Source organism: Drosophila melanogaster, chromosome 3L (assembly GCF_000001215.4).
Source record: "Drosophila melanogaster chromosome 3L".
Taxonomy (NCBI): domain Eukaryota; kingdom Metazoa; phylum Arthropoda; class Insecta; order Diptera; family Drosophilidae; genus Drosophila; species Drosophila melanogaster.
In genome coordinates this window covers 22706701-22727952 of record NT_037436.4, presented here as the reverse complement: position 1 = coordinate 22727952, position 21252 = coordinate 22706701, and the positions used below count along the sequence as shown (strand labels likewise).

The 21252-nt window shown below is 44.9% G+C and overlaps 6 protein-coding genes and 1 long non-coding RNA gene across 20 annotated transcripts, besides 5 other annotated features; 4 read left to right on the top strand and 3 right to left on the bottom strand.

Moving 5' to 3' along the window:
• Positions 1 to 163: 163 nt before the first annotated feature.
• Positions 164 to 1719, top strand: CG14450 (uncharacterized protein). Of its 2 annotated transcripts, none has more exons than NM_141154.4 (2): positions 164 to 421; positions 476 to 1719. In NM_141154.4, the coding sequence occupies exons 1-2, from the start codon at positions 237 to 239 to the stop codon at positions 1407 to 1409; spliced, it is 1119 nt and encodes a 372-aa protein (NP_649411.1). In that variant the 5' UTR covers positions 164 to 236; the 3' UTR covers positions 1410 to 1719. The 2 variants fall into 2 exon arrangements, with proteins under 2 accessions (NP_649411.1, NP_001262219.1); NM_001275290.1 differs by having other exon boundaries at positions 164 to 425.
• Positions 1719 to 6750, bottom strand: mael (maelstrom). Of its 4 annotated transcripts, none has more exons than NM_001316461.1 (5): positions 6478 to 6750; positions 3268 to 3760; positions 3024 to 3213; positions 2411 to 2967; positions 1719 to 2348 (listed from the first exon to the last, which is right to left on the bottom strand). In NM_001316461.1, exons 2-5 carry the CDS (start codon positions 3385 to 3387, stop codon positions 1836 to 1838), a joined length of 1380 nt encoding a protein of 459 aa, NP_001303390.1. In that variant the 5' UTR covers positions 3388 to 3760; positions 6478 to 6750; the 3' UTR covers positions 1719 to 1835. The 4 variants fall into 4 exon arrangements, with proteins under 4 accessions (NP_001303390.1, NP_524217.1, NP_788566.1 ...); NM_079493.4 differs by lacking the exon at positions 6478 to 6750 and having other exon boundaries at positions 3268 to 3469; positions 3541 to 3720; NM_176388.3 differs by lacking the exon at positions 6478 to 6750 and having other exon boundaries at positions 3024 to 3222; positions 3268 to 3720.
• Positions 4271 to 5051: a mobile genetic element.
• Positions 4382 to 4794: a mobile genetic element.
• Positions 5532 to 5707: a mobile genetic element.
• On the top strand, positions 5862 to 6723 carry CG14451 (uncharacterized protein). Its single transcript, NM_141153.2, has one exon. It carries the CDS (start codon positions 5912 to 5914, stop codon positions 6704 to 6706), a length of 795 nt encoding a protein of 264 aa, NP_649410.1. The 5' UTR covers positions 5862 to 5911; the 3' UTR covers positions 6707 to 6723.
• A 104-nt stretch (positions 6751 to 6854) lies between the features above and the next one.
• Positions 6855 to 7434: a mobile genetic element.
• An 11-nt stretch (positions 7435 to 7445) lies between these two features.
• Positions 7446 to 7934: a mobile genetic element.
• Positions 7935 to 8009: 75 nt separating this feature from the next.
• CG32452 (uncharacterized protein) lies at positions 8010 to 10225 on the bottom strand. 3 transcript variants are annotated; one of them, NM_001300219.1, is made up of 2 exons: positions 10065 to 10225; positions 8010 to 9978 (listed from the first exon to the last, which is right to left on the bottom strand). In NM_001300219.1, exon 2 carries the CDS (start codon positions 9973 to 9975, stop codon positions 8251 to 8253), a length of 1725 nt encoding a protein of 574 aa, NP_001287148.1. In that variant the 5' UTR covers positions 9976 to 9978; positions 10065 to 10225; the 3' UTR covers positions 8010 to 8250. The 3 variants fall into 3 exon arrangements, with proteins under 3 accessions (NP_001287148.1, NP_730737.1, NP_730736.1); NM_168957.3 differs by having other exon boundaries at positions 8208 to 9978; NM_168956.3 differs by having other exon boundaries at positions 8208 to 10225.
• A 150-nt stretch (positions 10226 to 10375) lies between these two features.
• On the top strand, positions 10376 to 13640 carry ArfGAP3 (ADP-ribosylation factor GTPase activating protein 3). Of its 7 annotated transcripts, none has more exons than NM_141152.1 (7): positions 10376 to 10462; positions 10590 to 10982; positions 11061 to 11384; positions 11539 to 11655; positions 11751 to 11897; positions 11955 to 12798; positions 12864 to 13640. In NM_141152.1, the coding sequence occupies exons 2-7, from the start codon at positions 10902 to 10904 to the stop codon at positions 13007 to 13009; spliced, it is 1659 nt and encodes a 552-aa protein (NP_649409.1). In that variant the 5' UTR covers positions 10376 to 10462; positions 10590 to 10901; the 3' UTR covers positions 13010 to 13640. The 7 variants fall into 7 exon arrangements, with proteins under 7 accessions (NP_649409.1, NP_001097663.1, NP_001097664.2 ...); NM_001104193.2 differs by having other exon boundaries at positions 10604 to 10982; positions 12864 to 13545; NM_001104194.2 differs by lacking the exon at positions 10376 to 10462 and having other exon boundaries at positions 10677 to 10759; positions 10887 to 10982; positions 11748 to 11897; positions 12864 to 13545.
• Positions 13641 to 14292: 652 nt separating this feature from the next.
• CG11370 (uncharacterized protein) lies at positions 14293 to 15798 on the bottom strand. Of its 2 annotated transcripts, none has more exons than NM_141151.3 (3): positions 15570 to 15798; positions 15281 to 15451; positions 14293 to 15215 (listed from the first exon to the last, which is right to left on the bottom strand). In NM_141151.3, exons 1-3 carry the CDS (start codon positions 15646 to 15648, stop codon positions 14425 to 14427), a joined length of 1041 nt encoding a protein of 346 aa, NP_649408.1. In that variant the 5' UTR covers positions 15649 to 15798; the 3' UTR covers positions 14293 to 14424. The 2 variants fall into 2 exon arrangements, with proteins under 2 accessions (NP_649408.1, NP_001262215.1); NM_001275286.1 differs by having other exon boundaries at positions 14293 to 15200.
• Positions 15799 to 18034: 2236 nt separating this feature from the next.
• Positions 18035 to 19017, top strand: lncRNA:CR46227 (long non-coding RNA:CR46227). Its single transcript, NR_133310.1, has 3 exons — positions 18035 to 18234; positions 18291 to 18443; positions 18507 to 19017. It is a non-coding gene; the product is annotated as a long non-coding RNA:CR46227 (long non-coding RNA).
• The last annotated feature ends 2235 nt before the right edge of the window (positions 19018 to 21252 follow it).

Here is a 21252-nt window from a genome sequence, read left to right as displayed (position 1 = left end):
TCCTTTGTAGTTTTACCTAAAATGTATAATGATTGCTGTGTGAAATACATGCCTTTTCTCTCATCTTTTTCACTTAACAATTAGTTGCTATAAATTGTTTGTAGCCGTCGATGGTGTAGCATTGTATATCGATTAATTAGAAAAACTGAAAAAATGAGCTTGGTCCCACTAACCGAACAGCTGTATAGACGATATCAAATTAAGTAACAACAAATATAAATCATATACTGGAAAATATGTTGTGCCGGCGATCATTGTTGGGCGTAACGACAAAATGCCTAAGACTTTCGTCCACGCAGCAACACAGATCGGGTCAGCCGGAATGTGACCAAGCCATCGGCCTCTTGCCCGCCTACTCGGATGCAGATCGTTTGAAGATCTTGAAGACGATTAATGAAAGCAGCATGAATCAGATAGCCAAGTAGGTAGCCACTCCTGCACTTTGCCTTGCACAAATACTGATTATCCCGCCCAGCTACGACATAACCAAGGCAAGGGCAACCAAGCTGCAAAACTGGAAGAACCGTCACGGACCGCTGCAGGAACTCAGCGACATCCTGTATGTGGAGGGATTCGGACTGAAGGTGACCACCAAGTTCTTTAAGAGTCTGCTTGCGCCGCCGAGCAGTGGGAGCGCACAAGTAGGGGAAAATAGACCAAAGACTGCACGAGTCGCGCCCTTTATAACACCGGCCATGGACGAGGGACAGCGTTCACGTATTGTATCTGCTGTAGGGGTGCGCATCGGAGTGACCAGTGTAAGCTGGGCGCGATTAAAGATCGGAAGCAACGAAGCTCCCTGTCTGCTCACGCACTGGCAGCACCATGAGCTGAACGACAAGAAGCTGCATTTGTCAGAACTTTCCCGCCGATGCCTCTATGTATCTCACCAGATACCCGTGGCCGATTGCTACGTCATGGAGAGTCCACAAATGGCCCAGGCCAGCAGCAACCCAGGGAGCATCGATCAACAGAACGTGAACATCCAGAAGGCCCAGGTTTCCGCAATCATGAGCTTCTCCTTGATGGCCCGATCAGATGGCGACGAGAACAAGACGAACAACGTCTACTACATGCGACGTTTTCTCTCAGCCCGACTATTTAATCACATGGTGGGTACTGAGCGCGTGTCGTCCGAGGATACGATATTGGCCATGATGCGAACCCATTACAACGTGGAACATCAGATCCCCGAAACAGAGCCCCCGTTGAAGCTGCACAAACAGATCGACTTTCCCGCTGACCTACGCCTCGAATTCTCACAACAAGAGCGCTACCAGCGCGAGCTTCTAGGCCAGGCACTTCTCCTCAGCTTAGCCTTTACTCGTCTCGTGCTTCAGCAAGATCCGCAAAGCATTGCATCTGTATCTCGCAACTCTAAAAACTCCTCTCCAAGTCGAGCCACTTAAAAAGCTACAAGTGTAAGAATATGAACTCGACTCTTTTTGGCCTTTGCACTTTGTATTATAATGACCCGTTGAACAATTTTATGCACAATATTTAACAGGGGTTTTAATAGGAGCAGTTTCTAATGGCACAACTGCATTTCCATGGAATACCATAAACATAGATTATTTTGAGCTTGGCCCCACTTAGCTAATTAGAATTTGTCGCCATCAAAAATATCATGTCTTTCTTTCATTACTGCCCACATATTAGGTCTTAAAAATATTTATTTAGCAGAACTAAAATAAATAAATACTTGATGCTGGCCCTGTCCGTTTGAACGAATTTATTTTTAAATACAAGTAATAGTATTTGTACAGTTTAATGCGATAAGAAAATTATCTATAAGGAATCATTGTTTCTTAGTCCAATTGATAGACCAAAGTGGCTTATTTTTTAAGTTTCCCATCAGCGCCGTTTACGGAGAAGTCGTTGTCTGAAACCTTCCGAATTAAACGCGAGTGCGTCGGTAAGTTCCTAGCGTTCCATTCCCGCTGAGCACTAGCGGCGATACCGTGATGCTTACTAGAATTACGCATGCCGAGGCTGGGGAATTCAGAAACTTCGTTTAAATTTGCGGCAAAGGAAGTGTGGTCTATGGGCTTGTAGGAGCTTGATGCGACGGAAAGTCGACTGCTAGAAAGCGAACAAGCTTCGGGTTGGCTTTCCTTCTTGACCCCAGATCCGGGAAGCGAATAAAAAGAGTCGAAGGAGGACTCGTGGTCGAGTGAGGAGGCGTACGAGCTTATGATAAGGTAGTTGGGTTTTGTTTGGGCAGGTATGTGCTTTCCGGGTTGGACGGTTATGGCCAGGTCTCCGCACATAAAATCAGTGAAGGTATACGCCCATCTAGTCACCATACTCTGGGTACAGTACTTGGTTCGATCATTATCCTCGTGGTACTGCAAAAGTAATCAGGAAGGAAGTCAACTAGGGGTTATCAGAATTGGGAACAGAATCTTACCTGACACGCAATCCCTGCGGTAAACTCGAAAAAGTCTTTCTTAAAAAAAGCATCCGTCGCGAATTTGTTGATTTTCTCGTCATTCAAATCAGCGACATTCATGACCTCCTTCTTCAATATGAATAGCAAGTACTGGATATCAAACACCTGGATTTTTTCGCCCCCGTCCCTGAAGTCATCATCGCACTCCAAATAGCGGAAGCATGACTTCACCATGGTAATATTTTCGGCGGGTGTAAAGACTACTAGGGTCTTGCCTTTTCCCTGGCATTTGGATAAGTAGTCAACAATGTTGCGGTACAGCTTGGTCATGTTCTTCTCCCCCAGCGCGTTGGGCGGCAGCGGCAGGTCGTGAGTGGTTGAAGAGTGAAGCAGGGCATCGCTACCTTGCCCAAAAATGATCTGACCGGGGTCAATCATGGTGCTGTAGATGGATCGGATTCCCTCCTTCAACGAATATTCGCATGCCGCAAACTCGGCGGGCACATAGACGTCGGTGGTCAAGGCTTTAGTGAAGTAGTTGAAGGCAACGAAGACAAACTTGGCATTCTCCAGATCTGCGGCAGCGATTGGAGTTAGTCGAATCCAAATGTCTTCGAAATGTGTGACTTACCATGGGACATCTTGGCGTTTAGCACGAGGCGCTCGATGGTACGTTTCATGTCCATCAAGCTCTCGGTGGCCTCCCTTTGGGCCTTGTCCACCTGGCCGTGGCCGTTGGAACTTTCCCTTTTGGCGCGTTGCGCCACATTTGCGTCCTTGCCGCCTGAGTTGTACGGACCACGCTGCTGGGTGTTCATTTTCTGAAAAGGCTTCATTTATTACAGGGTAGATCCGCAGCATCGACCAAAACTTACCTCCCATATGGTGCCGCAGTGGGAAACAGCCTGCGCCAGCGTCATGCGTCGGCCCTCGGCGTTCCGGTTTCTCCACTCGTTTACGAACATCATAAACCCACTATGCTTCTTAGGAGCCATCTTTACGGGCGTGGCAAGAAGAAGGTCGGTATTTTTGACGGGTAAGGGTAGGTGTTGAGCGCGTGTGCGAGCGAGGTAGCGACTAAAGGCGGTAACCAATGAACAGCACGAGCAATTTATATGAATGTTGTTTGTATGTACGTCTGACCCTACAGAAATGGTTACTTCGGAATGTCGCGGGTGGCTTCTCTTCTGGCTTCTCTCACGCACGATTGACTTCTCTTCCAATGATCTGGTCTGTGGAATATATCACACAATTCTAATGAAGTGAAGCAGTTGTTTTGTCAGACGTCGATTCCGCTGACACTTCAAATATCTATTATTGACTGTTTTGGCGTTGCTGAGCACTAGTATCATTCCAGAACTATCGATTCTGGAATGGAATAAGAGTTTGTAAATTTATAATTAATTTATATTTATAATATAATAATTTATATTTCATAAAAATGGTTTAATCAAACCTAATAGCATAATCATCTATCGTCATGCTTTGTAATCGTATGAATAAACTGCACTTGCAGTTAAAAGCAGCCTAATTAAAGATAATACTGCTTATTTATAAATCAAATGGTCGACCATCGAAAACTAAAAATTTTTTAAATCGAAATTCTCTTTCGTAAAACTACAGTGTAAACAGTTGAGTCGAAAAATTGTACATATGTATGTATATCCACCCACAAAGTCGATGTGCTTTAGGTCTATGAAAAATTCTTTCTTGGAAATGGTTTGTTTAATGGTAAAGTAATAATATTGTTTGTATGTATGAACGATTTGTCTGAATCGGTAAATTCATGCTGAATATGAAAATGGTTTGGTCATCACACCGTTTTTGGTTAAAATGTTGTTGTTAAAATGATAAGCATAATCATTTAGAAAGAACTTATTATACCCGTTAACCGTAGAGTAAAAGGGTATACTAGATTCGTTGAAATGTACATATGTAAAAGACAGAAGGAAGCGTTTCCGATATACAGTAAAATATATACATATATATAGTAAAATTAGTTGTTATATTTTTTATTTGAGTCGAATAAATGCCCCGTCAGTTGACTAAGGACAACGCTAAGAAATAAAAAATGATCGGAGAAATAGTTTTAACGTTTTAGTTTTTTTAAGAGTAAAAATCAAATGCAAATTGAATTGAGAGAACCCTCATTATTTGAACAATATTTGTATCTCGGGAGAGCCTCGCTCTTGGGTTCTTAAGATAAGGAGAAGGTTCAAAGAGAGCAGTCAAATCGGCTTATGTCAGGTTTTAGGATGTTTACAAGAACGGCTGAGTGCCGCTGCCAAAGAATTCTTTATTAGAAACGGATGCTGCGCAGCTGGGATACATTATGGAAAATCAATTAAGTGCAATACTGTTTTAATTGAAGTGGCCGGTTTGGACCACCCGAATACGTCACTATATGTATATATTCATGATCAGCATCAATAGCCGAGTCGATCTGGCTGTGTCCTTCTGTCCGTATGAACGCCGAGATCTCAGGAACTATTAAAGGTAGAAGGTTAAGATTAAGCATACAGATTTTAGAGACAAAGATGCAGCGCAAGTTTGTTAACCCATTTTGCCAAGCCCACTCTAGCGCTCACAAGCCGCATAAAACTGTCACGATCGCACTTTTAATAAATGTGTTGATATATCATCACATTTTTAATAGTCTAGAATTCGTCCAGTAAAAGTTATACTAGATTCTTTCAAAAGGTACAAGCAATTAAGATTAAGATCTCTTGGGCCGCCTGTCTCTCAGTAAGAAATGTCTAGAATTCAGGAAGTAGAAGGTGGATATAAAGTATTCTGCTCTTAATTTTTGTTTAGGAGCAAGAGGGCGGAGAACTCTACAGCCATCAGCTGTTTTTACGCATCCAGTGACAACCGACAAGTGCATCTGTGCACATTTTACAATAGAAAGGTCGCATATTTTTATTTATTTTATAAATATTAACTTTTAACTATGTATGTTTGTATTATTTTTACAAAATATATTTTTAAATATGTATTTTCTCATTTTGTTAAATTTATGTTTTAAATTACAAAACTAATAATTATAGTTCTAGATAGCAACTTTATTTATAAGTTGAAATATTGATGAAATTAATGTTAATGCTTTAAAAAGTATTGCTCACAGTGCCCTGTTGAAATTTTGCAAAAAAATTGCCAAAAACTCCAAATATGTAGAATATGTATGTAAATTTTCTTGAATGAAAATTTATTTCGGGCCGAAAATCGTCTTCTAGCACAAGTACGCACACATATACAATTTCTCGTTTGTATGGTCAATGTATGGCCGTCACGCATCTTTTTATTCTAATGTATTTGGTCCTACGTCATTAGGAATAGCTTAATTAAAAAATTGATCAATTATGCACTCTAAAATTTAGAATATTGAGGCATTACCAATCAAATGGCTATACCTAAGATATTTCAATTTACCATAAGGGCCTTGCACAAATTTACCCAACACTGTCGATAGCTCGGCGCCATATCAGATAAGTTTTACTATGGAAATAGGAGAGCGTGGAAATGGAGAACAGGAGGTGCACCGTCGTTGCCGTGGGTGACCTTGTGGATGAGCTTGGCTTCTGTTGCGAGTGGTGTGGCAAGGTGTACAAGAGTCTTGTCCGCTACCACAACCACATTGTATGCACCCACAAGTTACCTGTTCCGGATCACCAGTTGGTCAACTGCTTCCACTGTCCACGCAGCGATTGCAGATTCCACAAGCATGGACCCGGAGTACAGAATTTTCGGCAAATTGGAAGGCTCCGCCGCCACTACCAGGAGAAGCACATGACAGGACACCTTACGTGCGAGTACTGCCAGAAGCAGTTTCAACTGAAGTCAGCGCTGGTGGCCCACAGATGTCGGCTGAGGCATCCAGCCATCAGGGATAGTCAGTCCGCCATCACTTTGGGGAGGCATGTGTGCAAAAAAGGCTACACGCATCTGGGCGCCCTACAACGGCGCCTCACCTGCTGCCAGCATGGAACACCAAATACTCCGACGGAGGACCAGAAGGATATAAGGGACACGGTGTGTCTGCAATGCAACAAGGAATATGTTGACACCCATCGCTGTTGTGTACGAACCGAGCGAAGCTTTCAGTCTGACCGTCTCATCTTCAGAAAGTCTAGTCAGGAGACCCACGGTAAATCCAGGTACCTGCAGGCGGAAGACTGGCGCTTTCTGTTTGAAATGGAGCAGCTTGTCCGCGGCATTGACGACGGGCTTGTGCGGGACCCTTTGTTGCTCACGGAACTCGCCTCTCTGGTGCCGGTGCTTCAGCAAATCCAGGATTCTGATTTAGAAATAAAGTGACATTATTTGTAACGACCAAATATAACCAAATTGTTGTTATTTGCTGCTCAACACTTAAGCTTAGTGTTGTCTAACAGTTTCATTGCTGGCTGTATGTCCATCGTTACGAACTAAAGGTTTGTTATCCCCTTTACTCGTAGAGTAATAGCAAAGACACTAGAATAACAAGATGCGTAACGCCATACGATTTTTTGGCACACAATTTTTTGGCCGTGGCTCTAGAGGTGGCTCCAGGCTCTCTCGAATTTTTGTTAGAGAGCGAGAGAGCGAAGAGCGCTACAGCGAACCGCTCTTTTCTACGCATACAGTGATAGCAGACAACTTTATGTGTGCACACGTATGCTCGTATGCACGTATGATTTTAACAAACAAATTTAAACAGCTTTAAAATTATAATAAGAAGGGCGCGAATTTTTAAAAATTATTTTATTTCATCATATTGCTACGAAATTGGCAAAAAACTACCCTAATATGTACAATGTAAATTCATTTCTTTGATCAGAATTGATTTCGGCCCGAAAATCGTCTTCTAGCACAACACGCACACATATACGCGTTCTCGTCTCTTGTTTTTACTCACACAAGCAAGCAAATTCTATTTTTAGATTTCTTATGTTCTCAGCGTGAGCGAGCAGAAAGAGAGCAATTTTGGCCGTCACCAAAAAAGTGGCTGCATAGTGCCAAACCAATGTATGGCCGTTACGCATCTTGTTATTCTAGTGTCTTTGGTAATAGGGTATACTGGATTCGTTGAATAGTATGTAACAGGCAGAAGGAAGCGTTTCCGAACATATAAAGTATATTTATTCTTGATCTGGATCAATAGCCGAGTCGATCTGGCCACGTTCGTCTGCCCGTCGAGATCTCAGGAACTACATATTAAAGCTGGATGGTTGAAATTCAGCATACAGATTCTAGAAAGACGCAGCGCAAGTTTGTTGACCCATGTTGCCACGCTCTAACTCCCAACGGCCTCGTCTACATTTTTGAAAATTTGTTCATAATTTTAAAAGTCTTGTAAATTTCTATCGATTTGCCAAATAACTTTTTGCCGCGCCCACTCTCACGACCTAAACCGGTCAGGCCGTCGTCACTTTGGAACAATTTTCAAATTTTTTCTCATTTTATTCCCCAGTATCTATCGATATCCCAGAAAAATGATTATTGAAAATTCACACTAGCTGAGCGAATCCTCGACAGAGGAACTCGACTATAGCATTCTTTTTTGTTTTTATCTTAACTACAAAAAATAGCACCACGCTAAACTTGGTACATTCATTGGGCGCACGTTCAATATGAAATTCAGCAATATGTTTTATTTAAATATTTCAAACAGTGCACAGCACAGTGCTGAGGTACTATTAGCTTGTCAGGAAGATCAAGAGCGTGCTCATCCACTGTTCTTACAAGTCGACCGCTTCGTTTTGAATTTTGGTAGGAGAGAAAACAAGAAGGAGCCGTTGGACCGACTTTAGTATGAACACCCAACTATGATGTAAATGTATTGCAAGTAATGATGTTTATTCTTAACCATAGGGAGCCTTTCAGTAGTAACCACTAGGATGGTTATCCTCAGTTAACCCCGTGGGCCACTCGGTGTAGGCATTAAAGGCGGGTTGGTGCGAGTATATTCCCTGGATATGGTGCCGCAGATCGTTGGGCCCTACGTAATAGAGTGAACGCGTGGTGGACAAGCGGTGGCGCACGTCGTACGGCTCCAGCACCGGAAAAGGCTGCCCGAAGAATCCGGTAACGTTGCCGGCATGCGCACTGTACTCCGTATGGGTGTAGTTCGTCTGCCTGTAGAAAATTTGAGGAACAGTTGGGGTAGGAAGCAGGTACTGGATCATCTCCTTTGGATGACTAGTTCGATTATCGTGAAGTGTAACTATCGGAGAAATGGGGCGTGGCGATATTGCGGCCAAAGGTGGCGAGGTGGTATTCCGCTGTTGGGTGTGTGCGGGCTGGGAGCTACTCTTTGAAACTCTGCGAAGGCGAGTATGGGGGCTGTTGGATCGGCTTCTGGAACGTCGGCAAGCCACGGTCTTTAGTGGCCTGTGTTTACTCTTTGATCGCGCCTTGGATGCGCGTCTTGAAAGCTCCTGCTGTGTGATTCTTACAGATTTGGATTTGCTTCTAGAACACTTTCGGAGGGGTTTTCTTGCTGACCGGCACCTGCTCCTCGAACGATCCCCCCTGTAAGCCCTACTTTCTATGCGATGTGCTACCCCATGTTTGATAAGCCTAGAGTTGCTCCTTGACCGATACCGAGAACGGCGTACTGGCGAATTCCGCGACCCAAGCCTCCGTTCAACGCTTGGAGATCTGAGGGATCTGTGACGGTTCCCAGCACAGGGCGACGCATGTCTTGACCCTTTGCCTAGAGAACGATATCGCGAACGACTTCTGTGATCTGGGCTCCGGGACCTCGAGATAAGTTTGCGCCTAGATGGTAGTCTGCTACGCCGCTCTCTTCGGTCCCTAGAGTAGCATCGCTTCCGAGACCTAATGTGTTCTCTAGATGGACTTGATCGCCTTTTGTGGGTGGGCGGACTCGATCTTTGCTTTGGCTCTGTTGGGCTCCTGGACTGGCTCCTTCTTCTGCCTCTGCACCTTGGGATGTGACTGCGACTAACCGATCGTCTTTGTGTGGCACTCTTTTCATTGGATGTGCTGCGGGTGCTTCTTCGATTTATCTTATTCTCCGAGGGGAACTTTCGTTCGACGAAAGCGTCGATACTGCAGCGTTTTAAGCTCTGTTCTGGACAGTTTCGGAACCGCACTAAGGCAATTTCATGTAAATTATTGCCACGAACTGGTTCTTTCTGGTCTTCCCCACTTGAGCCTCCCGGCTCGTATAAAGATCCACTAAAGCTTAGGGGAGAATCGTCAGCATATGGTCTTGATCTCCTGGTGAATAAAGAGGCGTCGTCGGTAAGTGAGATGGAGGGCGCCGGTGGCGTGCCCGCTTCTTCCTCATCCACCTCGGCCTCCTCCTTATCCATAATCTCGCCCTGGTCCCTATATATAATGTTGCTCTGCCTCATATCCAACATATCGGCCAGCTCCTCGTCCAGTATTTCCCCCAGCTCGTCCAGGACTTCCGACAGATCTTCGCATAAGGGCTCGGTCTTAATATAAGCTTCCTGTGGAAATCCATCGTGTTCATTGGTTTCCGAGCTAAGTACTTCTCCATCCTGCACATGTGCTTTCGTGGTGTCTCCGATATCCCGTCTGTGGGCTATGTGCGTGCTGCCCTTGTGGCTCATGGGCTATACATGAGGAATCATATTTCGTTTAGGCAACTGGTGACTTTTCTTCAGAGACGCAACAGGCCGACGCCGGTTGAAATACACACCTTGCGACAATGCTTTTTTTCACTTGTGAGGCCGGAGTCAGAGTTGATACCAATACAAAATTACTGTTTCTGCACTTAGCGTCCTCATACGTTTGCCATACGTTTGAATTAATTGTATTTATTAATTGGTGTTAATATATTCGATAACTGAAGACACTCGATAGCTTGCTCTCAAAATTGCTAAACCATTGAAGCTAGTTGATATACGTTGTCGGATTTTTTAAAAATCATTTTAAACGGCATTCTTACCCAAATAAGAATGGTCACCTGAATGAGTTACCTGTGCAATTTTTGTTGTATTAAGATTTAAGAAACAATAATATTAGTCCTTGCGAACTAGCAAATACAAATTTTTTGTCTTCACTTTTTCTGTTCGTTATTAACAAACAGACAGAATTGTAAGCAACCAACTATTAATTTTTTATTTTTATTTCTTAATTTAGTTGTAAAAACGTTTCTGTAAAATGCGAAAATTAATCGGATAACATTCGCCGATTATAATCGAATTCCCCTAATGAAATGTAGCTATTTAATCCAAGGTAAAACGTGGCATCTCCGAGAACCTGTGCGCTGTCCAGCACTAGTGCGCATAACAGCACTGAGCGAACTAACAGCACGCAGTGGTTCGTTCCGTCGAGTACGACGAAAGGAAAACACGTCCACGTACGTTCTGAAAAGTCGAGCAATTTGGCAAGGTTTGTGTTTGGTATCTAGGGCTTCCCTCGGCCAGCGGAAATCGAAGTCGCGGAGAGCGCCAGAAAGCGCCTCGAAGGCCGTCTACCAACGTCGACCATTACTCGTGTTTCAGTTGAGATATTTCAGTTCGAACCATCCGACATGGCCAGTCCAGCAGCAGGACCCTCCAAGCAGGAGATCGAGTCGGTCTTCAGTCGCCTGCGCGCCCAGCCAGCTAACAAAGTGAGTGGCCTACTTTCGCCAGTTCGCCCTTGGGGTTCTGACTAATGGGGCTCCCTGCTCTCCTTTCCTCATTCGCAGTCCTGCTTCGACTGCGCTGCCAAGGCTCCCACCTGGTCCTCCGTTACCTATGGCATCTTCATTTGCATCGACTGTTCTGCCGTGCACCGCAACTTGGGCGTGCATCTGACCTTCGTGCGCAGCACCAACCTGGACACCAACTGGACCTGGCTCCAGCTCCGCCAGATGCAACTGGGCGGCAACGCGAACGCCGCGCAATTCTTCCGCGCCCACAACTGCAGCACCACCGACGCCCAGGTCAAGTACAACTCGCGGGCGGCCCAGCTTTATAGGGACAAGCTGTGTGCCCAGGCCCAGCAGGCCATGAAGACGCACGGCACAAAGGTGAGTTCAAATCAAACGTTTTGTTCATGCGCATGTACTTTTCTCTTACACTAAAACCAACTAACTGACGATTGCTTTGCTTCACTGCTCCGCCTGCTCCTTTCCTTCCCATGACTCTGTTCCTCCTCCATGTTGTATACTTTGCACCCACCAGCTGCATTTGGAACAGACGGACAAGAGCGAGGGCAACGAAGCCGCTAGGGAGGAGGACTTCTTTGCCCAGTGTGACAATGAGGTGGACTTCAATGTCCAGAACAACAATGTCAGTAAGGTATGGCGCCACTTACACGCAGGGGACCCGCACCATCTTTCGATTTTTCGTTTGTAGACGTTCACTGATCCCTCACACTTATATTGTTTCAGCAGGATCCAAACCCACCCACCGTTGCTCCGGTCATCAGCGTTGAAACGCAACAAGGTGGCGCCCCCAGCGTGAATCTGCTTAATTCCGTGGTGCCGGCAGCAGTGCCGTCGTCCATAGGCGCGCGAAAGGTGCAGCCGAAGAAGGGTGGAGTAGGTGTCAACGCCAGCAGTGTGAAGCACTGGCTAATCGACTTTCCTATCTTTCAGCTGGGTGCTCGCAAAGTGGGCGGTCTTGGAGCCACGAAAGTTAAGACTAACTTCGCAGACATCGAGGCCCGTGCCAACGCGGCTAACGAGATGAAGACATCAGCTGCAGCAGCACCTGTGGTCAAGCCACAGACGGCCGAGGACGAACTAGAGACGGTGGCCAGCATGCGATTGGCATACCAAGAACTCTCCATGCAGAAGACCCGCGAGGAGGCCAAGCTTAAGACCATGGACCCTGCTAAGGCTAAACAGATGGAGCGGCTGGGCATGGGCTTCAACCTGCGAGGCTCCGACATGGCCCACTCCGCTCTCGGCGATATGGAGACTATTCAGCAGTCGGCCGCCCCTAAAGCAAAACTCTCCTTATTGGAAAGCGAGAATTTTTTCACTGACTTTTCCCTATACGGAAATAGTAGCAGCGGTGGAGGAGGAGGAGGATCTAGCGAAAAGCGGGAGAGCTCAGTTGGCGGAACAAGCAAGCTTGATAAGTTTGAACTTGATGCGCTGGGCTACGAGACAATTGAGCCTATTGGGGGTAGCCACAGCAATATCACGTCCATGTTTTCTCGCAGCAATGACTATGACAAACCCAAAACGTCGGCGCCCGTTAAGAAGAATAGTGGTTCATCGCAAACCCACACCAAAGGAGGAACGAGCACAGATCCCGTGATCGCCCAGCAAAAGTTCGGCAACTCCAAGGGTTTCGGCTCCGACCAGTACTTCGCCAGCGAACAGTCTTCGGCCGATGTAAGCGCAAGCTTGAACCGCTTCCAGGGATCGCGAGCCATATCTTCGTCGGACTATTTTGGGGACGGCTCCCCTGGTGGCACTGGGGGCAATAGGGGTGAGTGAAAGAAGGCGCTCTAGACTAGACCCCTTCAGTGGGATTTATTTATTATTATGTTACAGCATCTTCGGTCAACTTCAGTGCACCGGACCTGGATGTGGAAAGCGTAAAAGAAAGCGTACGCCAGGGTGTACACAAAGTGGCCGGCCGTCTGAGCAACCTGGCCAATGATGTGATGACCTCGTGGCAAGACAAGTACGGTTACTGATATCAGCGAAACACCCATGGTGACCCGCAAAGCAGCGCTGGCATGAGAAGCAGCAGCAGCGTCATCAGAGAGCAGTCTAGTAATAACGTTTTTATATATTAGCTGTCGCGATTATGCAGAAAGTTTTCAAGGACTCCAAGCCGATAGCCACGTAGTCTTGTTACAGAGGAGCAACCACTTCACATGCCTCATATCGTTCTTGTATACACAAATAGCAGAAACAGAAGAATCTAAAACAAAATTGAAGCGGTAGAGCCAGCTGTACAATACGCGTAGTGTCTTTTAAATATACATAAATACACCATTCAGATTAAGAATGTAACCATGTGCATTAAGTCTGTGCACTTTTTTCTAAGTTCGATTGTTTTACTTTGTTTTTATCCATTGCAGACTATATGTGCACCTATGTTTTGAAATTACAATTTGCATTTCGGCTGGGCAGCTTTTAATTTTTTCCGTTTATCATCAACTTAAGCAAAGAGTGTGACATAAATAAACTAACTGCATAGCAAACATTCCTGTGTTGAGGAGTATAGAAAATATCATTTTAAATTTAACTTGAACGTTATAACGTCGGCATTTAACTGGATTGAAAAAGTTATGAATATATAAATACAACTATTTAGAGCATATAAAACCGTTTAAAAGTAATTTTGGTAATTGTGACCTGATTTTCACTGGGTTTTGTCCACATATGACAGCATTCTTAGATGTTATAGGCGTACGCTTTCAACTACTCCATCTATTTGAAAATTATGACTTATTGAAGCGCTCTCTTTTCGCCCATACAAAGTTTTAGAAACAAAAGAATTTTATATACCGCTTGTAACAGAAGTGTTTATAAAATGCCTTTTTGCCAAGAAAAAAACATCGCGGATATTATAAAACATTAATATTAGATAAACAAAAAAATTTTACAAAGTAACATTTAAAAAAAAGCGTTTACCTTTGCCAAAAACTAAATATTTATTCCTTTTCCTCAACTTGCAGCAGATCATTCGAATAAGTTGATTGAAATTGATAATATTCTTTCAATGGGCTAATTATATATTCTTGTATGTTAAGGACTGTCAAAATCAGTCTATAACTTTACACGGTGCTAGAAAATTAAGATTGTATATTACCATGAATTGGTAATTAATGAATGAAACCACCGCTAGGTGGCGTTATCGCTGCAAAGGAGATAGTTCACTTATAACTTACAATTTACTATAAGCTGTTTCAATTAGATGTGATGACTAGTCAGTCAATCCATGATATTCTATGATATTCTTCCGAAATTTAAAAACATAAAACTTTATTTTATTGCGCTCAAAGATTGACAAATTTGCTAATAATTACAGGAGAATCGTTTTAGACTGATTTGATTCGGGTGCCCTCGCAGTTGCTGGCGCCATCAAGGTGTGGTTCAAGGATTAGTGGCGGAACTTGCTGGGATTGGGGCGGGCTCGGCGGACGGCGGACTCCGGAGAGCCGTATGCGATGGCGTGGCTGGTAGCAGATCCGCCCTCGCCGGTGCTGAAAGAGTTGGCAATGGCAATGGCGCCGCCGTTGGTGCCTCCGAAATCGATTGGGAAAAAGGTGCCAGCGGGCAGAGGGGCGGCGGGCTTCTTGGAGGGCTTGCCGGCAGGAGAAGCAGCCTTCACAGGCTTCTTGTCTGCGGGACGACGGGCGTTGGGCACGCGCACAGGGTTAATGGGTTTTACGGGCACGGACAGCTCCTCCTCGTCCTCCTCAACGTCGTCGGCCACAGCGTTCTCTACTTCCTCCTCGTCTTCAATGGCGGCGGCCTGGGGCTCCTCCTCCTCCTGATCCAGCTCGACGATCACCTTCTTCTTGGCGGGCAGGTAGCGGTTCGCTGGCACCACGGCGGCCACTGGAGCAATGGGAGCGGGGGCTGGAAGCTCGGCCTCGGCAACGGGCAGGGGAACTGATTCCTCCTCAGCAGCAGAGCCGACGGAGGCTTCCTCGGCGGCGAAGTTGAAGTCTCGTGGAACCTTAGCGGCGTCGTCTGCGGCCTCGGGCTCGGGTTCAGCCTCTGACTCGGCTTGGGGTGCTACGTCGGAATTGGTGGCCACCTGTACAACTGGCGCTTGGTCGGGATAAGCCTCGGCCACGGAGGTTGCGCCGTGGGCTCCGGCGGCTGCGAGGACATCGTCAGCTGGGACTCCCTCGGCGCTAGTATCAGACTCTGCGTGATTGCAATCTTTGGTTAGGAAGGGCGTGGTTAGTGCTGGCGGGGATTGGGAAGCGGACGGGAGGAGTACGTACCCTTCAGGTAGGTTCCGGTGGCTACGGTCTCTCCGGCCACGAGGGCACTGGCTGCCTGGGTGGAACGGGCGTGGGTGCGGCCGGGCTGGACATACTGCATATACATGAAGCGCTGATGGGGTGCGGATCCGTACCACTCTGCTGCTGCGGGCTGCTGGAGGTAGACCATTCCTGGAACGAGGTATTGCCGGTGTTCAGTATGGTGGCGAAGGGATGGAGGGTGGTAGGTGAAGTGATTAGATGGTGATTGTGCTAGCGGAATGTGTAATCCTCTGGGCGGCGAACTCACTTTTCCTGGCGGGCAGGGCATCGCCGCTGGCCACAATGCCGGCGATCAGTAGCAGAGCCACGGCAGCACAGAACTTCATGTCGGACTGAACTTAGTTTTGGAGGGGGCAGAACTAGTGATTTAAATCCTTATAGCGGGGGCGAGGGTCTCGATTGTGGGATACGAAATGGCGCACTGATCACAGCAGGAGCTAAACTTGTCACTGAAGTTTCCACCAAAGAAGTGATGTCTGATCGGGGCAGCGCGTTAGATTTATATACGCGACGAGCCAGGCAACAAGGCCAGCACATCGAGCATAATGAGAGGCTCAAAAAAAATCGGATATACCCATAGACGCGACTGATCCCTGCTTAGTATGCAGCGGGGATCTTCGCGGGAACGTGCGAACCATCCGCCTGACAACTCCGAACGCTGGATGATGACGCGGAGTCCGCACCATCCAAGTGTCGGACGGTCTGTGGATCTCTTCGGGGGTGGCACTGGGCCAAGGGATCGGACCTGGGTCGGATAAATGATCCACGCCGCCGTGGGACACATGTGGGCCATAAAAACGCAATTGGCAATTTAGTTTTATGGTCATTCGAAGACTCCAGAGGCGGGTGGAATTGAGGTTTATGGGTGCGTGTGCGCCTTATCGCCCAGATATAAGAGCGCCGCCTAGAAAATTGAAGTAGACAGCTAAGGCATGCGGTGCATAATCAATCTGAAGGAAAAGGATACCGGCAGTGACTCACCGCATCAATGACGTCAACGAAAGCTTGGAAGAGGCGCCAGAAGCTGCATATTAAATGTCAATTACTGCACATTCCCCCGCTCCAATTCACGGGAAGAAGCGATGGCTCCGATGGCACCATTAATCATACGCACTGCGGCACAGAAGGTCGAAAATGTTTTTTTAATTCGCTAGAATACCTGGTATTTTGGCTTTCAAAATGAAATAATATGACATCTTAAGAATAATTATTGGTATTTGAGTATTTAAAGATGATAATCGGCTTACACTCAAAGAAGTGTGTGTTAACTCTATCAGACGCAATAAATCGGTATGTAAACGAAATTAAATTGCTATTAAAATTATATTTTTCATTTATAATAGTTTCAGAAAGGAATACACAATATATTGAGTGGCGCAATATTGTCTGTAACTAAGTAACTACACAGTATATTATGGATCGCATATTCGAATTACTCATCGAAAGCGATTTTCGAGTTTCTGTTTCTGATATTCGGCACTTCAAAGGTGGCGACATCTGCTCAGTAATCGCAGATTAAGTGGATTATGTGCATATTAATCCGCTGCACTCAATATGTCTCGCTTTTGCTTGCTAAAAAGATTGAATAGCTCAGCAGCCTGAAATATTTATTGCATCCTTATAGTTTAATACGTAAATCGCATAATTGAATCAACAAGATTAATGGAATGAATTATTTGAAATCTTAAAGAAATAATCCAAAGCAGGACCACCCATATGAGAGACTCAAAAACAGCAATTAAAATTCTACCTATTTTCTAGAACGCAAACTCATGATTTTGCGTGCTTCGCATGGCAATGGCCTATATTGAGTTACTTATACGCAATACTTTACTTCGACTGGAGCAAAACAAAAAAAGGGGCAACATTATTTCGAAGTATGGATGCCCTTACAAATGGCTTACTGATTTTTAAGATTTCACCAAGTAAAATTCTAAATGCAAATGTTTGTTGAGTTTTAGCCACAAATTGAATCCAATAAACTCACAAACAGAGGGTGATTAATCAGGATTAAAGGTAAAAACATTTTTCTGAGGACTGCAGATTGTTTTTTAAAAACTTTCCCATACAAATTTGAGCGTTTTTGTTAATGCTTATGAAATTCCTACCAACAAACTGTTCATTTGATTTCATTTGATTCAAACTATTACATACTTTTCATCGTATCTAGTACACCCTTTCACATTTTGAGTAACGGTAATAAAAATGACTTTTCGAAAATTATTTTCTTAAGAAGAGAAAAGGTGCATATATTGTAGAACAACGAGTCACAAGCACTGTAGTTGCTAATGTCTCCAATGAATATTTTAAAATACCCAAAAACGGAAAATGGACCCAGGAAAGGCAAAACAAATAGAAACAAAATAAGACCACTTTAATTTTATATCCTGTTCGACACCTGTTTATAACATACCATCTTTGGCTCTTTATGCAAATTGAGGGATCATCCTCGGTGTGCTGTTTTTACGTTCTATTTAATTTCAGAATTTGGAGCACCAACGACCATTAAACCGAATGTCCGCACCACAAGATAGTGAGATACAATAGCTCAATACAGAAAAACGCGAAGAGTGGTCACAAAAAAACCAACCGCCTAATGTTCGACATTATTGTAGATGTGCGATCAGAATTTCAATGCGCGCTGATTAAAAGCAATTTGGTGTCGTGGGCGAATGGGCGGCTGGGCGGATGCCGAATCTCGGTGGGGTACCTACTTTTATATTCATCGAGAGCGCGGCTTATTATACCTCCTACGGTCCCGCTTCCGCACCGTGCACCACTCAATACATGACTTTTCCGCTCGACTTTCCGCCAATCTGCCCGCAAATTGTATTAAAAGCGTGGCTCCGACACTTAACACTTGGCATGCGGTTTCAGCAGGCCTCCTGTTGTTTCAGACGTGTTGGTAGAAGGTTTCACCCTTGACAATGCAATTAATCAACGCAAATTAAAATGAACCGTATTTCAGGCAGCTCGACATCGCGGTCATCGGGTCCTGCCTCACATACTGGGTTTCATGTCGCGTGGTTGTGGAAGCTTTTCGTTTGACGATCATCGCTGCTGCTCTACACTTTGTGTACATTTCAGAATGGTGCAACACAAGCCATTGTTCTTTAAGGAGGTGATTAGATACATGAAATATACTTCGATGATGACCGCCAGTATGTAAATCACATTACTTCAGACTTTCCAGGTATTTGGATAATAAAGTGGTAGCCGGTAAGAACGCAAAATCAATTTCATTTTTGAAGGCCTGGACCAACCTCTCTGCTGCGGTTATAACCTCTCTTAAGGAACGCGAAGGCTGAAACGGGAATATAAAATAATCAAGCACATTTTAAGCTCAACACCTAACCGTATACGTATATCCTTGCATGTACACTCGTTTTCCCAGGACTGGGCACCACCAGATGTCAGCTGGACTGGGCAGTGATTAAGTACAACTAGCGACGGACACCGGACATGGGACACCAGCTGGCCCAGAAAGCCGCGCTTAGCTTGCCAGGTCTCATTTTTCTCGCAGCTAGTGGCCGAGTTGGCAATTAAAGATATGCACATATATCGGTGTATGGGCGCTGAGGACAAATTCTCTGTATTTTCTGTGAATATAAATTGTAGAAATAGGAAAAAACGTGCAACAGCTGTTTAGCGCTGGCCCAGGATCAGCAATCCAGGGTGGGGCGGCTGTCGCATGCAAACCGGTTGCCATTTTCACTTCTACGACTTTTTCAGAATTTATTTTCACACTCTCGAGGACAACTTTTGCCGGGCCACATGGCCCCTTCGTGTTAAGTCCATCCTGAATCACGGCTCCCTCGTCCGCCTGCTGCTTTTGTGGACCGGGACCTCCTCCATTCGCAGGCGCCTCCTCTAAGTATGTGAGTAGCGCAGAAGCCAAGATGTTGCCATGTTTAGCCTTGTCTGCTGCACTTTAATGGCTTCATATTTCCTGCGAAATTAGAGAAGTTGCTTCTGCTTACATTTGGAGTTGGTCCTGGAACCGGGACTCTGCTTGGCCCCTGGCTCCTGGGTCTTTGTCTAGAGCGAACTTGGCTTTGTTGCAAGTTCTCGCTGCTCATTATGACCGGGACCACGCACACTCCTCGAGTCTACTCCATTAAACTGTAATTTTTGGCAACATTTTGGTTTGCATAAATCTTTGCCCGACTGCAGCCGGTCCTAGTCCACATCCTGCAGGTCTCTGGTGTCCTTGTGGCTCACGCTCGCTCATGTTTCAAGTTTATTAAAAAGTCCTCAACATATTATGGTTACTTAAACTATTAGAATAACAACGACTGACTCCAGCGCTAGAGTTGCTCCGTGTAGAGTGAGAAGTCCTCTGGGGCTCCGCTGCTCGTCCTTTGCCTGGGTCTGGATTACATAGATAATGTGTAAATAATTTGGGTACCAACAATGGGTCCAGTGCTGGAATTATTTCGAGTGCGGACCAAGATATGCATCTACAAGCAGGATGTGGCACCTTTTTCAAAGCCAATCACACTGCCCCATTGTTCTGGTTTTTAACACCGATTTCCATTCCCAACTCCTGATGGGTGGAAGAAACCGCAAATCCGTACGAAGCTCATTACGAAAGTTTTTCCCCCAGCAAGAGTGGGAGGCCCAAGAAAGTGAACCTGATATATAAATCGAGGTGGTTCCGGAAAAGAGGCCGCGTGGCCAGAAGGAGCAGGAGGAGCAGAGTAATCCGGCTGAGAGACGGCCGCATACAAAAACAAAACAACTGCAGTGTGACAAACAATGGGACTCTCGCAATCGGTTTTGTGGCAAGTGTCCTATCCAACTGCTGCTGGCTGTGGCACGTCCCGCCCCTCGGGAAGACCATGTTACCGGACCAGCGATAGAGACCACGGACGGATGGCGTTTGCGCCGCAGGGCAAATAACTTACCTAAAAAAAGCCGCAAATGCCCACAGTTCAAGGCACATCGGGGGGAACCAGTGACCGCCAATGTTTTCCACATGTGGGCGGTGGTCTGACTTGTCAGGTTTTCGGAATTGCATTGTCAAAGTGTCTCCTAGGTGGCATGCAAATATCTTTCAGGAAAAAGGAAACCTGCAACGCAAATAGACTCACTAAATGTATTTATAGTTATTATAATAATTATAATTATAGCTTTAGAAACTAAAAACTTTTTATTGTTTTTCCTTCGTGATTCTTTTTAAAAAATGTTTTGATTTTTTTCATTTAAGTGTTTTCCAATTTATCAGTCGACGCATTCGGCTAAAGAATTATCTCTTGTCAGCTTTTTATTGACTGCCAGAGTATATAAGCTTCGGATTGGCGCAGCTAGCCTTTTTCCTAGGTCAAATTTATTTTCCTACGAATGCCATTTTTGGGTTCGGTAAAGATCAAAGCAACAAAACGAATAAATCGATTGTTAGAAAACTCTTTTAAACTTTCTAGTTCTAAAAAAAAATAAAACGGTATATGTATTTAGTAAGGCGTATAAAATTTGAATGAAACTTAGTTATTTTTTGGGCCATAAGTTACATTTTGACAGGAATATGGAACATCACAACTTTAAAGATATATTATATATAGCTTGATATCATATAGTTGTATCAAAGACACTAGAATAATTCTAGTGTCTTTGGTTGTATCCTGAAGTCCCATTAAGTAAGTATTTTACTTTGAAAGGTATTATTTGACATGTATTTTAGAAGTAGAATATGTAAATCCCATCCGACCAACCTCATCGCTAATTTATTGAACTAAAACAGTTTTTTTTATCCAAGTCTTGTGTATTTTCATTGTGTATGCATAGTATTCGGTTTGGAACACTCTTGTGTGATCATATGAATGTGCCACGATTTAGAAATCTTTTGGAGCTGGAGAGTTGGCATGTGTGTGTTTGGAAATTGCGAGAGAAGAAAAGATGGATGGGGGCTGACACGTCACACTTCTGACCCA

What these genes read in the sequence shown, in the direction of transcription:
- CG14450 (NM_141154.4), top strand. Translation starts at nt 237, where the DNA reads ATGTTGTGCCGGCGATCATTGTTGGGCGTAACGACAAAATGCCTAAGA. An exon ending in AGCATGAATCAGATAGCCAA is followed by an intron (nt 422 to 475) that starts GTAGGTAGCCAC and finishes TATCCCGCCCAG; the next exon opens with CTACGACATAACCAAGGCAA.
- mael (NM_176388.3), bottom strand. Translation starts at nt 3,387, where the DNA reads ATGGCTCCTAAGAAGCATAGTGGGTTTATGATGTTCGTAAACGAGTGG. An exon ending in AAACGCCAAGATGTCCCATG is followed by an intron (nt 2,968 to 3,023) that starts GTAAGTCACACA and finishes TCGCTGCCGCAG; the next exon opens with ATCTGGAGAATGCCAAGTTT. An exon ending in CCGCAGGGATTGCGTGTCAG is followed by an intron (nt 2,349 to 2,410) that starts GTAAGATTCTGT and finishes TTACTTTTGCAG; the next exon opens with TACCACGAGGATAATGATCG.
- CG14451 (NM_141153.2), top strand. Translation starts at nt 5,912, where the DNA reads ATGGAGAACAGGAGGTGCACCGTCGTTGCCGTGGGTGACCTTGTGGAT.
- CG32452 (NM_001300219.1), bottom strand. Translation starts at nt 9,975, where the DNA reads ATGAGCCACAAGGGCAGCACGCACATAGCCCACAGACGGGATATCGGA.
- ArfGAP3 (NM_001104194.2), top strand. Translation starts at nt 10,902, where the DNA reads ATGGCCAGTCCAGCAGCAGGACCCTCCAAGCAGGAGATCGAGTCGGTC. An exon ending in GCGCCCAGCCAGCTAACAAA is followed by an intron (nt 10,983 to 11,060) that starts GTGAGTGGCCTA and finishes CCTCATTCGCAG; the next exon opens with TCCTGCTTCGACTGCGCTGC. An exon ending in TGGCACTGGGGGCAATAGGG is followed by an intron (nt 12,799 to 12,863) that starts GTGAGTGAAAGA and finishes ATTATGTTACAG; the next exon opens with CATCTTCGGTCAACTTCAGT.
- CG11370 (NM_141151.3), bottom strand. Translation starts at nt 15,648, where the DNA reads ATGAAGTTCTGTGCTGCCGTGGCTCTGCTACTGATCGCCGGCATTGTG. An exon ending in TGCCCTGCCCGCCAGGAAAA is followed by an intron (nt 15,452 to 15,569) that starts GTGAGTTCGCCG and finishes ACCTCGTTCCAG; the next exon opens with GAATGGTCTACCTCCAGCAG. An exon ending in CACCGGAACCTACCTGAAGG is followed by an intron (nt 15,216 to 15,280) that starts GTACGTACTCCT and finishes TCCTAACCAAAG; the next exon opens with ATTGCAATCACGCAGAGTCT.